The following is a 17,921-nucleotide window of genomic DNA, read 5'->3' as shown; positions in this document are numbered from 1 at the left end:
ATGTCAAAACAGCACAGCAGCCTTTTGGTGCCCTGGTAGCTCACCTGGTTGAGAATGCTCCCCATATACAAAGGCTCAGTCCTTACTGCAGTGGCCCGGGTTCAAGTACAATCCGCAGCCCTTTGCTACATCTCTTCCTCCTCTCTCTCCCCCCTTTTCTGCTCAGCTATCCCATCAAATAAATGCGCAAAAAGCCAGAAAAATTTATCTTAAAAAAAAAAAAAGCTACTTTTTTCAAATGCCACCAAAACTGTTGTACACCTTTTTTGGACCTGGTCGAGTAATAACACTTGGTTAAAAATGGATCAACATGTGATGTAGTAACAACTTACATTGCAAAAAAATGACATGTAAACATTTGTGAGTTCTGTTACCTTGAAATGTAATTGTGGCTATTTTGAATGGATATTTAGAATTTTATCAGATTATATAGTAAAAAAGTATTTGGAAAGTATATATACAAAAAATATATTAGACTGCAAAACCGTCCAAAACTATAAAAAACAGAAATATTTACATTATTAGGCAAAAAAAATTGTATTTCATTTATTTCAGATATGTCTCACTTTTAGGTTTATTGGTAACACTTTCTTATGTATCTACATAAGAGTGACATGACACTGTCATGACACAGTCATGACACATGAACTCTAATCCTAACCCTAACCATAATCATAACCATAACTTACCATGACACAAACCGAATGACACTTACTGACAGAAGCGTTATGTCAAACGTTTATGACTTGTTTATAATGTTTATGACACGTTCATGACAGTGTCATGTCACTCTTATGTAGATACCTTCAAGTAAAGTGTAACCCTTTTTTTTTTTATTCAAAGCTTTAATTGACGCTCACAAATGAAGCTTTGAATACCTGTCATATTTTAAATGACGTCCCCCCTAAAAAAAGAAATTCCTCAAATAAAACCATTAATTTGAAAACAATTATGTAATGAGTTAGTCTTTTTTCATGAAATCGACTTTCTTTAATGAATATAAATCATAAATACATGTCGGCAGCAGGGTAATCCAATCAGGGCTTCAAATAATGACGAAATAATAATCTGAAGCTTACAGCAATATGATGCTACGACAGCAACAAAAGCCTCTGGAGTTATTGGAAAGGTTTGGATCACACAAGTCAGAAACAATCCTTCGTACACAGCCACAACTGGAATGTCATTCTACAAATAGCATAATACTAATAATACTAGTGTAGCCTGGTTCAAGATATGTAATCCATAAAAAGAACTTGAATGCCAACGTTATGAGGGAAGCTTTTAAAGCAGCAAGTATTCGGCACAGCCCTACTTACCTTTCTCATTTTTTTTTCACTTTTTCACAATCACGTGCCTTTTCCATGAATAAAAAAAAAAAAATTTAATTTGACTGACGTTTTTTCCCAAAGCAACTTAGAAAAATTACCTCTGCGTATCAGGAGCGTTTTGGGGTTCAGTTTCCTGCGCTCAATTGCTTCAAATTTAACTTAGCTGGAGCTCCAGTAGCCATGTAATTTTATTTATGCAGCACTCAGTAGCTTGACTGAGATAAGTACTATGCAAATGGACGCCTGATTATTGTTATTATCCTCCTGTTGCAGCTGGTGTACACGGAGGCGGTGATGGAAAACTCGCCTTCCAGCACGTTTGTGCTGAAGGTCTCGGCTTCAGACCCAGACGTGGGTGCTAATGGACAGATCTCCTACACCCTCCACGGTCCCAACGCAGATATGTTCCACCTCGACCACAGGACAGGTACGATGGCGTCTGTTTGGGGTCAAAACACAAGTGTTTGAGTCGGGGATGCCATCGGCACTCAAACTGGCTTTGTGCCGATAAGAGCCAAAAACGTTGCTATTGCTTGTTTGTTTTTTTGTCAGGAGCACTGGCATCTATCACACAGAATTTCTGGCATGCCATCTTTCTCTCTTGTCTTCAAAAACACCTGATTGGCTGTAAGATATCACACGGTGTTTAGCCAACAGAGAGGTTGTAGATGCTGCAATGCTGCAATCCAACACTACGAAATATCGTAAAGAATGAGGCCGATAATGTTGACCTGTTGCTGGCCCTAAATGGAAAGTTGCCGTTTAGGGCCAGCAACAGGTCAACGTTTTAATTTTTTTTTCATGACTTGAAACATGTAATACTAAGTAAAATTTCAAAGCACTTGTACTTTAGATGAGTATTTCCATTTAATGCTTTTATGTCTTATATATATTAGGGCTGTCAATCGATTAAATACTGTAATCGAATTAGTTACATACTCTGTGATTAATTAATCGAAATGAATCGCATACATAATTAACGGTGCCTGAACCAATACTTTTTAAGAAAGTAAAAAAAGAAAAGAAAAAAGAAGGGTACTAAACAACAGTTGGTGACATTAAAGAAGGGCTTGTTTATTGCTAAGGCCATATAGTCAAAATTAAATGATTTGATAATAATCTATAACAATAACAATAACTTATTTCACTAGTAAATTGCTGTTGAACGACAAAAACAACCACCAGATGGGAAAAGGACATTTACAATAACTTCAAATGCACCACAAGGCTGTAGTTTACCAGTTTCATTGAAATGCTACATTTGCACCTATTGCACCGCCAATAGTAGGACTTTTTACTGGCCCATACGTAGTGTGTGTGTGTGTGTGTGTGTGTGTGTGTGTGTGTGTGTGTGTGTGTGTGTGTGTTGTGGGCAGTCGGTGGATGGGTTGAGGAGAGTGATGGCCTTAACTAAAAAACTGTCCAGATGGCTTGTTCTATTTGAACTGTTTTTGTATTCTCTTTAATTGATTTAAACTGCTCTTTAAGGTTTTATGTAAAGCACTTTGAATTGCCTTATTGCTGAAATGTGCTTACTAAATAAAGCTGCCTTGCCTTGCCTTGCCTTGCATTGATGGAGCCGAACCTGGGGCCAGTTCGGAGCTTTCTGAAGAAGCAGTAAGCTGGGTGTAATCGGTCGCTATCCTTTTGGCCTGCTTTCTGGAAAATCAAAGCTATCCCCCCTATGTTTCACCCATCCAATAATGTGGTTTCTGGTGTGTAATGGGCCTCACTGGGCTGCTTGTAGTTGGTTGCTGATTCTTTCTTATTGCCAAACTTAATGGGGGGGAAAAAAAAGTTAAATCAGGGAGCTTGTGGAAGTAAGGAGTGTGTTAAAGGAATAATAAGACTTTTTTTTTTTTTAAATATGATTTATTTAATATTGTGTTTATTACCACAGGAAACATTACAAACAAGACGACAAGCTTATTGTTGAATGTCATTAGGGCTTCAGTGTTGTGTCCATCTGTCCCCAGGGGAACTGTTCACTCTGGCTGTGCTGGACCGGGAGAAGGAGGTCGAGCACACCGTGGTGGCCAAGGCGACGGACGGCGGCGGGCGCTCGTGTCAGGCAGACATCCGGCTGACGGTCCAGGACATGAACGACAACCCGCCTCTGTTCTCCAGCAGCCACTACGAGGTCACCGTGTTCGACAACACGACCGTACGAACTCCCGTCGCTGTCGTGTACGCCAAGGACCCAGACACTGGTACGTTTTTATTATTATTATTATTATTATTATTATTGTTATTATTATTATTATTATTATTCAATTATTTTATTGGTTTCTTCAAATCAATCAAGTAAACACAAACAATGTCGTGCTTATATTAACAATGATACTATGGATAAAAAAAAAAATAAAAATAAATAAAGGCAGTGTTAGATATCCATATTACAATAGGCATGGATAGGGATCAAGTGACATTGTGTAAAGTATAGACATTGTTATAATAGTCCAGGAATGGTTGCCATACTTTATGGAATTGATTACAATCACTTCGAGGTACACCTGAGCATTTCCAGTTTCAAGTGAGCCACTTTCCACTTCCGGGATTGCTCAGGTGCCGCCGAACATTCCACCGGATGTCCTTCTTTTCAGCTGGATGTCCGTCCCCTTCCTCTTTCTTTGTGTTGGTGTTCTAACCTCCGGTGGATTTGTGAGGACTATGGTTAACTGCTCCTCAGATCTCTGCAGGGTAAATCCAGACAGCTAGCTAGACTATCTGTCAAATCTGAGTTTTCTGTTGCACGACTAAAACAACTTTTGAACGTACACGTTCCACCGAAACAAGTTCCTTCCTGAGGCTATTTTGCAGAGGCACCGGGGCTCCGTCCGGCGCCTAGCGCCGCCCAAGACGATTGTGATTGGTTTAAAGAAAAGGCAATAAACAAGAGCCCGTTTTTCTCCCATCCCAGAATTCTGTGTGGACTAGCCAGAGTCTCCTCCGCAGCGCTGTGGAGGAAGGTCTGGTATGTGAGACTTTAGTTACACAGAATGAGGCTTCTAGCTAGCAATGATATAAATGCCAGAGTGTGAGTCTGGGACTGAGAGAGACCCAGATCTCTTCGAGCCACACAAAATTTTGCCACCTGTGGTTCTGGGTCCATGGCCTTATTGCACATTGTATGAACATGTCTCGAAGATCCTACCCAAAATTATCTCATCCGTGGCATGCCCAAAATGAGTAAAAGAGAGTTGCTGGCTGCCTAGTAGGTTTTAAAATGTCATTTTGTGTGCTGTGAACACGCACGTGCAACGACAATAAGACCATAGAAAGCTTTATCATGTTTCTCTCAGGTCAGAACATGTCGTGACAACCCATAAAATCTGGTGTCAGCGATCCTTAACTCTACTAAAGCCTAATACACAGGCTCGCCTTTGTGTGCGTACAGTGTATACTAATCCTGAACATAATTAAAGACTAAGCCATTCCCAACAGAGTTTTTGCTTTATGAAAATGCCCCCCTTATACCTCTCCACCGAGTCATCCAGCTGTGCTGGTAATTATTTGCTGCTCCGGGATTTTAATTTTAATTAGTGTCTTGCTTTACACATTAGGTCACATACATTTTTAAATGTAATAGCTTCTGTTTGGTGATCCTCTGACTTTTCATCTAGCGCCATCATCATCTGGAGCTAATTAGCAAATGTTAGTATGGTCAAATAAGCTAACATGGTGAACATGATATTATATGATATCATTATACCCAGCAGGGAAAGCTATATTCAGATCCTTTACCTAAGTTAAAGTACCAATTCCACACTGTGAACATCTTTTACTACAAGTAAAAGTCCTGCTTTTAAAACCTGTAATGCAAAATATAGTTGAAGTACTTAAAGTTAAAGTACTAATTGTAGGGATCTTGCTCAAGGGCACCTTGATGGTGGTAATGAGGGAGAGGCAAGCGCTGCATTTTTTTTATTTTCTCCCCCCAGATTTGTCCTGCCGGTCTAGGGATTGAACCAGGCCCCCAGGAGGTGCGCCAGGCTTTAAAACAAATTGAACATAGTGGCCAAAACAGTGAAATTGCGTGGCCAAAAATACTTTTTTCCATAGACTTACATGGCGAATGAGACACCTTTAAATCAGTGGAGACATTTTTTTAACCGTCACAACCTCCGCGAAATCATTAGCGCAGCACTAAACCGGAAGTAGCCGGCTTGGCCAGTAGAGGTCTCTAGTGCGCCTGCTCTATGGTCCCCATAATGCAGACGCAGCGCCGATCATCCGTGTAATTTTTGGCTCCATGATGGCTTTATGTGCCACTGAGCAACTCTCATAGGAATGATCGGGGCTCGGCATCGAACGCTGTATTCAGATCTTATTATACATCCATGATTGAACAACCTTCTGCTCACAAGCTCATCTCTTTAACCCACTCCTTTATATACTGTTGGGTAATGTAATCTAAAGCAATGCATCATATTCTATAAGATCATGTTTGTACCGTCACTGTCCTGTGAGAACCATGCATCTCTAAATGCCTCTCTAAAACCATTTTAAAACTTTCTCGGTCTTTGTAAATTAGAGAGTGTGGTCTAGACATACTCTTTCTGTAAAGTGTATTGAGATAACTCTTGTTATGATTTGATACTATAGTATATACAATTGAATTGAAAACTTCTACGGTGCCAGAAAAACAGCCCTGTTTTCAGCTTTGTGACAATGCATTTTCCAACTGATCCAAGAGGCTTTTCTAAAGATTTTATTCAGCTTAAGTAGGGAAATCTTCTCAACACATAAAGGAACACTTTGCTTGTTCAGTTATCTCTGTCTCTGCCTTGTTTCCTTTGTGTTACTTTGACACCATTTTCTCAGTTTTTTCTCCTTTTTTTCCTCTTTCCTGTGATGAATAGCCTCCTTCTTTTAATCTCACTCACACAAACGTGTCATTCTGTTTGTTTCTTTCAGCGCACAATTTAATCTCCCTGCTTTTTAAATCACGTCAGCGTTTTAGCACTGAACAAATTGTAACCAGTGTCTTCTGGTTGAAGTTTCCAGCAAATGTCCATTGCTGTGTTTGAATATTTTATTCATGTGTTGCCACAGGTGGTAAGTGGTCAGATAATAGTAAAGTAAAGTCTCCTCATCTGAAACCAGCTGTAGAACAGACAGTCTCCTCATCTGAAACCAGCTGTAGCACTGGTGTGGTGTTCGACACACACACACACACACACACACACACACACACACACACACACACACACACACACACACACACGGATCTATTAAATGCAAAGACACTCACAAACATAAATATTCTGCTCTAATACCGCATACTAATACTATACTAATACCGTATGCACAGAAATAGACAAATTCAGACAGGTAGACAGTCACACACACACAGACACAAAGACACACACACATACAGACACGTACACACAAACAGAGCAGGCTAGGGAAACAGGAGCAGACAGAACAGGTCAGCCACTCCTTCAGATGTGCAGCAGCTTGTCCTCTTTCTCTACACAGAAAACGTTCTCACAGACAACAATGACTAATGAACTTTTGGTTGTTTTTTTCATGGATATTTTATTTGCCAAAATGTAACAAAAACACTACAACAAAAAAGACACAAACTGCAGTTGGATAAAGTCGATTTGAATTTGATATGGAGAAATTTACCGATAGATCTGTAATACGATGCATGTATATCACTACCATCCTTCCTGGATTCATTCATAATGAAACTGGTGTATCCTTCAATGGATATTTCAGAGAGAGCTCCAGGAAATGTTAGGAAAGAGAGAAAATATCAATTGCATTCAACTGTAAAACCACTCTAGATTTGAAATGTCGGTCTTTAACCATAGCACAATCTGCAGGGGGGCCGCCAGATTAATGACATTTGAAAGTAAAAAAAAATAGTATGTATATATACATTAACATGAATACAAATTTGTCTTTGCTCAAAATTATGAGCAAAGACAAATCAGCCTATTCATGTAAAAAATAATTTAACTTACACAATATTGATGATTAACTTTACTAAAAACTAAAAGTAGCCACTATGGGAGCCATTCACAAATACATTTAAGCTTAAGGATTCGCTGGGCCTTCCACATATATAAATTATATATGAATATCCATTCATTTTCATCCATCTGACCCAGTATAATAAGTATAACTCAATTTTATATAATATGTGTAGTAGGGGGTCCCTGCTCTGTCTCTCTTTCAGCTAAGGGGTCCTTGGCCTAAAAAATGCTCTCAAATTCAGATTTGAAATGTTGGTCTTTAACCGTAGCACAATCTTTAGGCCAATTAAAGGCATCTTCCCTCTGGAAATTTCAAAACCACCGGTTTGTTGACACTTAGTTTGAGCTAAAAATGTTGTCCTTTAATTATGGCACTCCCGTTATAATTATCCTAAAACAGCAGTTCCCAAATGTTTCAGCTTGTGACATCTTAAAGGAAAACTGTCTGCTTGTTTCTGTGAGCCGCAGGGTGTGTAGATATTTTAAAAGAGGGACCAGGTAGAGCCAGTGATCAACCTGCGTGGTTTGTTGACATGTCTTTATTCACTGATAATAGTAAAAAGGCAAATACTTTTTATAGTCAGGATTTTTGTGACCTTTCAGGTTGCATATTGTGGGAATTAGGTGTTTTCTGCACAGCCTACAGATGGTGGAGCCATCTATGGTCTCTCTTACACGTGGTTATAGAGCAAGACATCTAATCATCTGCAGGCCAGATTGCCATTAAGTGTACTCTTTATATTCATAGCCTTTCTTCTAGCACCACCCGCACGCCACAATTACCAGTTGTCCTCTTGAAACGATACAGACATGCTCCCAAATCAAAAAACCCATTTGATTTTTTTGGCCATTATATGCTTCCTTTGTAGCACCACCCTTAAGACAAACCGTATTTGGGCGACCTCTAGCTTACCCAGTAGAGTGTGCGCCCCATGTAGGCTGAGGCCTTAAGGGCAGCGGCCCGGGTCCCTCCTCTTGTCTTCAAGCTATCCTGTCGATTAAAGGCCATAAAAAGCCCCAAAAATTATCTTAAAAAAAAAGACTAACTTTATTGACTCCCACTATAGGAATAGGAAAATAGTCAGTGCTTCACACATTTGTGTGGCATGAGCAAGGCCACAAAGCATCTGCATATGCATAATTCCACAGAATTTTCCGTAGATTTAAAAAAAAAAATACATCTCCACACCAAGTGGTGTTTTTAATCTGGATCAATGCTGAAAACTGTAAAAAAAACAAAAAAAAAACTGTATATATATCTGGACATTCTGTTTTGTGCTGGTTAGGAGCATTGTAGCCTCCAGGAGCCACTTGCAGGCCTTTTACATTTTAAAAACAAAGAGGGTACACAAGAATGTGGCTCCTAAAAGCATCATTCCTCCAAGTTTTATCAATATAGTGTTACTTTAATGACGCTGACATTTTATGCTCCCTGTGTACAGCCTTCTTTAGATAGACTTGTTGTCGGAGCGATGTGTGTAGAAACGCCTACATCTACTGGATTAGTACTGTTGTTTTAGATTTCCCTCTCTGTGCTTTGACATCATGGCTTCACTTTTGATCATGAACACACCGTGTGGGAACCCAGATGTGGTTTTCAATAACGGCAGCAATTACTCAGCTAATTAGTTTTTCCCTTTCAAAGAAAAGAATCCAGGTGGCACGCAGCATGCTCGGGGCCAATATACAACTCAAAATTCGGACCCTCGCTAATTTTTGATCCAGCCCTCGTTTCAGTTTAAATTCCCAATAGATTTAGGCCCTGTGAAACAGGTTGCTGTGAGCCATTGTTCTGCTCGATTTGCTAAACCATATGATGGCTAAGGAACTTTTTTGCTGACTTTTCGTGCTTTATTTTGACCAAACTGTAAGAGAGAAGGCTAATACACTCAGATATATTTGATTAAATAAAAGCATGTCAAACTCTACATGTCTGGCCCTTGATGTGATTCTCATTTTCCAGTGTGGCCCTTAGTGAAGTTGCGTGTGACACCCTTGCGTTACATTGATCATCAGACGAACTGAGTCAGTTTGTGTTGGTACCAGAAAACGCTTTCATTCCCATCTGTCCATCTTCCCCCCTCCTCCAGGTATAAACTCCGAGGTGAAGTACTCCCTCCTGGCGGGCGACAGCGGCTACTTCTCTCTGGAAGAGTTTTCTGGGATCCTGCGGCTGGAGCGCCCACTGACCGCCGACACCCCGCCCACCTTTGAGCTGAAGGTGAAGGCCACGGATCGCGGCCTGCCTCGTCACCTCTACTCAGTCGCCACGGTGACGGTCGACGTGGTCTCCCTGGACGACTACCAGCCCGTCTTCCTGAGCTCGGAGTACACTGCTCAGCTCCCAGAATCCTTGGCGGTGGGGTCTGAGGTGCTGAGCGTCTCCGCCCTGACCAGAGACGGCGGCGGGCCGGATCCCATCGTCTACCGCATCGTGTCCGGCAACGATGACGGACGCTTCCTGCTGGACACGCGGACAGGTTGGAAAACTTTTCTTATCCATCCGTCTCGCACTTTGTTCACACATTTACAAAGCCCACCAAGTTTCCCAAGATGCATTCTTGTATTTAAAGGGGCACTGCAATGATTTATTCATAATGGGGATAATACCTGATTGTGATTATTTTGACTGATATTGCGATGTGATTCACGATATTGGACGGAATGATCATTTCTGTATTATTATTCTCATTTTCATTGAAAAAGATTAAATTAAAAATGATTATAGTGTGATTTTTGCGACAATCTGTAGCAAAGAAAGTTTGTTTCTTCAGTCTGTAGGGTAGAATTTGTAGGCTGGGACATCTCTGCAGCGCCACAATACTTAAAGGTATAGTGAGCGATTAAGTTAATCAAATACACTTTTTTGTCAAATTCAGCGAATATCTCTTCACGGTCACCAAGCTCTTTGTTTTCTGAGTGCATACAAAAAAAAACTGGTGTTAATACACAGCCCTGGCTGTTTAAATGGAAAACAAACAGACGGGAGTGCATGCGCCACAAAACGCTGTTCCAGCCAATCAGCAACAGGCAGCGACAGCTACAGATCACATCAAGAGTCGATCTACAGTTTGTGCAAGGTGATGTCTAAGTGGTATGGCAGTAAAACAATACAGATAATTGCCTAATTAAATGATTTTAGACAGAAAATTAGAACACTAAAAGACTAGATGTGGTCTTTCCTAAACTCTAAATCTTTTTGTACCCTTTTTCGTCTGTTTACCCGTTTAAAAGAATTCATTTTCTATGCAATTCATGATTTGTGTTTTATCTTTAGGTCTATTGCTTGAGCAAATCTTCCACCACATCCCGTATTATTTAGTTTTATTCTTTTCACTTTTCAAGTTAGAGTTTGGCTTCTGACCTGAAGTTCAGTTTGGGTTGAGTTTTCTCAACTGCAGTCAGCGCCTTTTGGACCCTGTGGGACTATCTCACGGTGCCCTGACGATAAATCATTAAAGGGCAAGCTGGTCAGAAGAACCTGGCTTATTGATCACTGCCTACTGCCTTAGGTTTAATGATTTTGGGAGAGCAGAGAGTTTGAAAAGTTTGGAAAGCAGACATGTGGGGATCAGAATCTCTGACTGCTGGACAAACAAACAGGCCCTGGCAGGAATACATTAGAATTGGCAGGGTTGTTCAGATTCTCGAAACATGCGTTGGCAGAAAATGTATATTTATTCCAGTCAAACTAGAAGAACAAAACAGTGAAGTATCTTTTTGGATAAACACCTCAGGCAGAGCTCTAATATTAATCAAGAATCAGAATCACAGCAGGCTCAGTCTGCCGTTCAGAGGGATGAGTTAAGTTAGAGGGATGTGTTAATAAAGCTGCACTAATCCCTTTAAATGTGTAGTTAAGTGATAGCAGGCTGAAGAAGACTGACTTGTGTTCTTTCTCTGTAGAGCTTGTCCTGATGGTTAAATCCCCTGATCAGCCTTTTGTTTCATGCTTTTCTTTCTTTACTCTGTCAGTATCTGGGAGCTGAACCAGTATCCCAGGTTTTCAGAGTTTGTTTTTAAGTATCGAGTGTCACAGCCAAAAACAAATTTCCAAAAATTCTTCACTGTCAATGTGTGGTAGGTTTGGATAGTGTCTCTCTTGTGTTAGGTGTCAACCAGCAATGAATTGTTGAGTCAGCATTTGTGTAAAGACATGCATGGTTTTCCCCAGTGTATTGCAAGCCTGATGGCCCACCAAGCCTAAATTGCCCCCACCAGGCTTATAAACCACTAGGATTTTTTTTCAGAGATTTTTTAAACTACAGTTACAGTGGTGCGGCTCGGTTATACACGTAGTACTGGCAGGCAATAATCCCTTTTCCGACCGGAGGGATTTTTTCAGTTCCTAGAACATAACGTTCATATACGTTATACCCCTTTTTTCTCGTGTTCCGACTGGACCAATTTGGGGATTATTAAGTTCCTCTGACCGCAGTTCCTGTAACTCTTTCAGCTCCTACTTCAGGGCAGGGTCTTTTCCCTTTTCCACATAGTGACCTAGGTCTACGTTGATTGATCCAACTTATAAGTCACGCCCACTGTCAACCCGGCACTTTGAGCACGCCATCTGTGTTAGCAAAACATTGACTACTTAAATTACTTGATTATGTGAATTAGTACGAGAACGGACGGAATGCTGAACTCTGAAACATGGACTGATGCGGAGGTGCAGGCGCTGCTTGCCATGTATGCCACCGAGGAGGCGCAGAGGGACCCGGAAGGATCCACAAGAAACATTAAAATCTAGCGCAAATCGGAGTTTATCACACGGCCAAGCAGTGCAGAGAGAAGGTGAAGAAGCTGAAACAAGACTACAAGTAGGTAAAGGACCACAACAACCAGAGCGGTGCAAATCGCAATACGAGTAAGTGGTACGCCACACTGGATAGTGTCTTCTTGTTGTATGTGGCGCTAAAGTCAAGCAACGGCGCTATAAAGACCGTTGCCATGCTTGCATCACTCCCTTACCCCTCCTACCAGTTCCTGTGGCCACTCGGTGCAAATGCAAATGGCAAAACCGGTTTGGGGGAGAGTAGTTAGTAGATCTGTTTAGAAGTGGACTGTTCCTATAACTATGTTCCTGTAAATACTTGGTTGGAAAGACACATATTTTGGTCTTATAAGCTCCTTTAAGGAATAGCTCAGTGCTTAGTGTGTACGTGAGAGAGGGTAACAGTGTCAGCGCTTAGAGCAGACAGCTGTCAGCTACCAGAGCTGTGAATACTTGTTAAAGCGTAACTCTCGCCAAAATGCAACCTAGGGTCTTTTTGTGAATATACCTGAATTAAACGTTAGTTTAAAAGCATAGTTAGGAAACGTCACTTTTAATATATACCGTATTTTCGTTTTTCGGTCAATGGCCTTTTGAAATGGTGTGCTAGGGGCACTACTATCATCGCATCAAAATCGCTATTTTTAAAACACTAAGAAGGCTCGACACAACATGAAACTTTACTCGAAGTATCACCAGCAGCTCTACACATGAACTCAGCATTGAGAACATTGTTTGCGTGCACAGAGTTTACTAAAAAAGAGAGGTTTTGAACAACTCACTGTAGCTGTTGTTGTTTCCGACCGCCGCCATTTTCTCAGTCAAAAATAGTCAATCTCTGAATGCTACAAGCTCACTACACTACAACGCACTACAAGATCAATGTTGTTTTTCACTAACCACAAAACAACGAATAATCCATGCATTTATATGGAAATAAGCTTTAGGAGCTTTCCATCTTTACTCTCCTCCCTGTGACGTTGCATTCGGAGATCGACACTTTTTGACTGACAAAATGGCAGCTGGAACAGCTACAGTGAGTTGTTCAAAACCTTTCTTTTTAGTAAACTCTGGGTACACAAACAATGTTCTCAATGCTGGAGTTCATGTGTAGAGCCCCTTGTGATACTTTCATGTTGTGCCGAGCCTTCTATAGTGGTTTAAAAATACAGATTTTGAGCGATCATAGTAGTGCCCTTAGCTCTCCCATTCAAAAGGCCATTTGACCGAAAAACGAAAATACGGTCAATCTTAAAAGTGGCGTTTCCGTCCTAATTATGCTTTTAAAGGAAAGTTTGAGTGTACATTAACAAAAAGACCCTAGGTTGCATTTTGGCGAGAGTTACGCTTTAAGTGGTAGTAAATGTACTGTGTAGTAAATGTAAGTAAAGTTCCCGTGTCTCTCTTCGCAACAACGCAACAAAACAACAAGTGCCGCGGCGGCACGGGGAGAGCAGTAGTCGGCTGGAAAAACTCCGACACAGAGAGAGGCTACGAGAGGACGGGGGAGCCCGTCTACAAACCAATCAGTTACAACTGTCGGGAGACACAGCTCACGTACTGTATGTGACCACGACAGGACGTAGCTTTGTCATGTATAGTTCTTTAGTGCGCTTGCATAACTGCAGTGTGAAACCAAAACTTACCGGATCAAATGCAAAAACAGTCCCGTCTTGTCAGTTCTTTTACTGTCCCGTCTCACTTCCTTCTGTTGTTCTGTTTGTCACCTTGTCGCGTTTTATGTGTTATGTATTACACTTTGTACGTGGTGCTTTAAATCCCCCCTGCCCTTATATGGATCCAGGGTCTCACTAAAACAGGGTGAATTGTCACGGTGGGGCAACCGTTAATGCACTGAATGTAATTCTAAATCTGAATGTAACATACTGTGTATATAAAACATATCGCTCTATAATAAAAATAAAGTTGTCCTATGGTGAACCATAGAGGATGCTGTTTATCTTAAAACCTTAAAGTTACCTTTTATTCATGTGAGAAGATTGTTGGGAGCCGTGCATGGCTCGATTGTTAACATGCAAAACTGAAATTCAGGCCACAAAAGTCCCTGAATAAGATGTTGCTTAAAGCCAGAATTCACAGTTTTGAGAAATATGCTTATTGGCTTTCTTGCCGAGAGTGGAGAAAAAAAAAATGCAAAAAAATGAACCTTGGTTCAGACTTTCATATTAACTTCGCACTATAGCTTTAATGTAGGGTCTTACAGCTTTTTCAAATTCTCAATTTCATTACTTTCATGATTCTGTTATCACAAAAACTATTTGGCTCTACATTAATCCTGCCGTCAGTCTGTGACTGGCCCCAGCCGGGCCCTCGTTCAAAAAATAGACGCTTGCCACAAAGCTAAACAACGTTTCTGGTTGAAACCTTAACATGACAGTGAAAGTAATGAATACAACACACTGAATCCAGTGTAACCAACACACACACACACACACACACACACACACACACACACACACACACACACACACACACACACAAAACACAAACTTTAAATGGATAAAATGGCCGGTGCCAAAAAGTTCACTCTCTTGCTGATTTTCTCATCTAACTCTCGGCAAGAAAGCCAATAAGCATATTTCTCAAAACTGTGAATTTGTGCTTCAAGCAACATCTTATTCAGGGACTTTTGTGGCCTGAATTTCAGTTTTGCATGTTAACAATCGAGCCATGCATGGCTCCCAACAATCTTCTCACATGAATAAAAGGTAACTTTAAGGTTTTAAGATAAACAGCATCCTCTATGGTTCACCTGCAAAAGCCTTCAATAAACTCCAATACATCCAAAAATCTGCTGCCCGTCTCCTCGCCCACACCCGATCCCGTGATCACATCACTCCCGTCCTTCAGAACCTCCACTGGCTCCCTGTTTCCCAACACATCCAGTTTAAAGTCCTCCTCCTCACCCACAAAGCCCTCCATAACCAGGCTCTGTCCTACCTCACAGACCGGCTCCACTGCCACAACCCCTTACTGAGCCCTTGTTTTATGTGTTGGTTTTATTGCTTCCCTTTTGTTTACTGTAAAGTGTCTTTGAGTACCATGAAAAGCTCTATATAAATAAAATGTATTATTATTATTATTATTATTATTATTATTATTATTATTATTATTATTATTATTATTATTATAATAAAGATGGTTAAGGTTAGGTAAGAAATGGTTTGCTGAGATTTAAATGGGGAGAGCTTATAAGGTTGAAAACATGGATTCACTCATTAATTTATTTGCATGGAATTGCAGTAAAGAGGTAACATTTTTAAGCATTCGTCAGAAATTAAATGAATACAAAGGCATTTATTAACACAAGCAAAGCAAAAATGTAGGTCACTGGTTGAGTTGGACATTTATCTAAAAGTTAAGAACAGACAGTACAAAGCGATGAGTTCCTTGTTTTTGTAAAAAATTATTCGTAATCAAGTTTTTTTTTTTTTGTCCACTGCCTGACGAAAAGATCATGGGATCATGCGGAGACATTTTGTGATGCATTTGTATAATATAATTTAAAAATGATTATAAAACAACCCAATCACGATCACGATCATGTCCTATCATCTACTGGCTTGACCTCCGTGAGTTGACAAGATCTCGGAGACACGCATGAATATATACTTTATATCCCTTTTTATCCCTCCATTCATTTCACATACATAATAATAGATAGATAAGAAAGGCTCAGTAGCAAAGGATGATTGTTTCAAGGTTGGTTTACGATGAATAATCTTCAGAAAGTAAAACGCGGTATCAATTTGATTTACATTTATACCAATTAAAACAGACGAGAGGCTTTGTTCAGAGTTTTTAGAGTGGAATGGAACAGATTTGCAACGAGTGTCATCTGGGTTCTTTATATACTGTCTGTGCTTTAGATATAGGGACGGCTGTGGCTCAGTGGTAGAGCCAATCGGAAGGTTGGAGGTTCAATCCCTGGCCCTGCAGTCCCATGTCGAAGTGTCCTTGGGCAAGAAACTGAACCCTGAGTTGCCCCCAATGCTGCACATCTGAGTGTAAATGTATGTGAATGTTTATCTGATGAGCAGGTGGCACCTTGTACGGCAGCCTTGAACACAGTGTATGAATGTGTGTGAATGGTGAATGGTTCCTGTACTATGTTAAAGTGCTTTGAGTAGTCGTTAGAAGTAGACTAGAAAAGCGCTATATAAAAACAGTCCATTTACCTTTACTAAGGTATGAACTACACTGTGTCATCAGCAAAACACATTTACACATGTTTGTTTGAGTATCAAGGCCACATTATTGTCACAAGAAATTCTTTCATTCTGTGCGTGTGTGTGTGTGTGTGTTGTTTGAGTGAGTGTGAGACACGTAGGAAACAAATGTTGACCATGACAAATCACCTCTGGTGTCGTCTTTTTGAGAAGTTGCATCACGCAGGAAGAATGAGCTTAGATTGCTTTGAGCAAAACATGAAAAATGAAAATCTATACGAGCCATTATTGACAAACACGTGGCAGCAGGAGCACAAGCAGCCACGCAGGATAGTTGCTTCTTCTATACTTAAGACACAACATGCAGAGTTTTACAGTAATAAGTGCCAAAATGAATCTCAGACATCGGCATAATTTAGATTTACACAACTGTTCAAGGACATCACGTTCTCACGACAGTTCGTGAAATGGTCACGTTATTTTAATCTATTGATCCATGTTCAGTGGGACGTTTTTCTAATTTTTTTCGTGGTGGCCAGCACAAAATGGTCTATACGGAGATTGCGGGGGAGGACGCTTCACACGCCGGGAGACGGGATGGCGAAGGTTGCTGCTAGCACTCCAGCCACGCCCTGAAAGCCCCCACTGCATAATTGTCATTTTTTTTATAAATGGGACTATACGTTACACAATGAATACCATGCTATATTGAAGTAGAACTAGCAATTGAGACCATAAAGTCATTATAAACTGTTTACTGTGGTAATAAATCAAGTGAGAAACAATGTAATTTCCCATTAGACTTATATGGAAACTGACTTCGTTTTGGAGCCACTGGAGTCGCCCCCCTCTGGAAAACTCTGTCTTCTCCATCTACACACAACACACAAACGGCATTTCTAAAAGTCTTCACCCTGGACTTGAGTTTTCCAAAAGCTCCTTTTACAGTGACTTAAAATGCTGTTTGTGTGTGGACGTAAAGCCAAAACGCATAGAAAAAGCTATGTTTTAAAAGCTATTTGTAAATGTGGACCAGGCCTGAGGTTGGTTGTACAAATCTCCTTGATCCCAGAAAGATCAATGAGGCAACATCTGTGCTGTGTGTACAAGGTGCACAAATGCAACCTGTTGAAACCTGGAGGTGTTTAGTTTGAGAGGGAATGGTAGATGGTTGTTTTTGTTGGATCCCATTTTGTTTTATCTTCACGGAGTGTGGTTCAGCAGACTAGCTGGCAGCCCTAGAAAACAGGCCGCGTTTCACCCACACACTGCTGGATGTGAGTCGACACATTCCCTCAGACTTTGTGTGGCATAATGAGCTTACTAACAGAGGTATCTTGTCTCATCAGACCTGCTAACTGTAATAAACAAGTTAGAACAATGTACGGGTTCTGTCGCCAGCAGCTGGATCATCAGAACACAAATTATATGTTTACTGTAGATTTGGTTTGTTGGCAGTTGAGAGATGTGTGATTTGGATGGATAGTTTACAAGTTTACTTAGAGAACAAGAAGACGGGAAGACTGAGATCGGTAAAGCCATACTGAGAGATCTTTATGAAAAGGAAAAGAGAATAGTATAATATGGACGAATAATGTCAAGTCACAACATGCTGCTGTCAATTTTGTTTTATGTTGTA

The 17,921-nt window shown here is 40.5% G+C and overlaps 1 protein-coding gene across 1 annotated transcript in view; it reads left to right on the top strand.

The window, feature by feature from the left end:
* The window catches only part of fat2 (FAT atypical cadherin 2), a 128,071-nt gene that overhangs the window by 61,604 nt on the left and 48,546 nt on the right, over nucleotides 1–17,921 (top strand). The window contains exons 14-16 of the mRNA XM_028590185.1: nucleotides 1,605–1,758; nucleotides 3,308–3,541; nucleotides 9,409–9,798. Coding sequence (XP_028445986.1) covers nucleotides 1,605–1,758; nucleotides 3,308–3,541; nucleotides 9,409–9,798 — 778 coding nt within the window. The remainder of the gene's footprint in view (nucleotides 1–1,604; nucleotides 1,759–3,307; nucleotides 3,542–9,408; nucleotides 9,799–17,921) is intronic.

This window comes from Perca flavescens, chromosome 10 (assembly GCF_004354835.1).
Source record: "Perca flavescens isolate YP-PL-M2 chromosome 10, PFLA_1.0, whole genome shotgun sequence".
Lineage (NCBI taxonomy): Eukaryota > Metazoa > Chordata > Actinopteri > Perciformes > Percidae > Perca > Perca flavescens.
The sequence above is the reverse complement of the archived record's forward strand: the minus strand, read 5'-3'. Positions and strand labels throughout refer to the sequence as shown.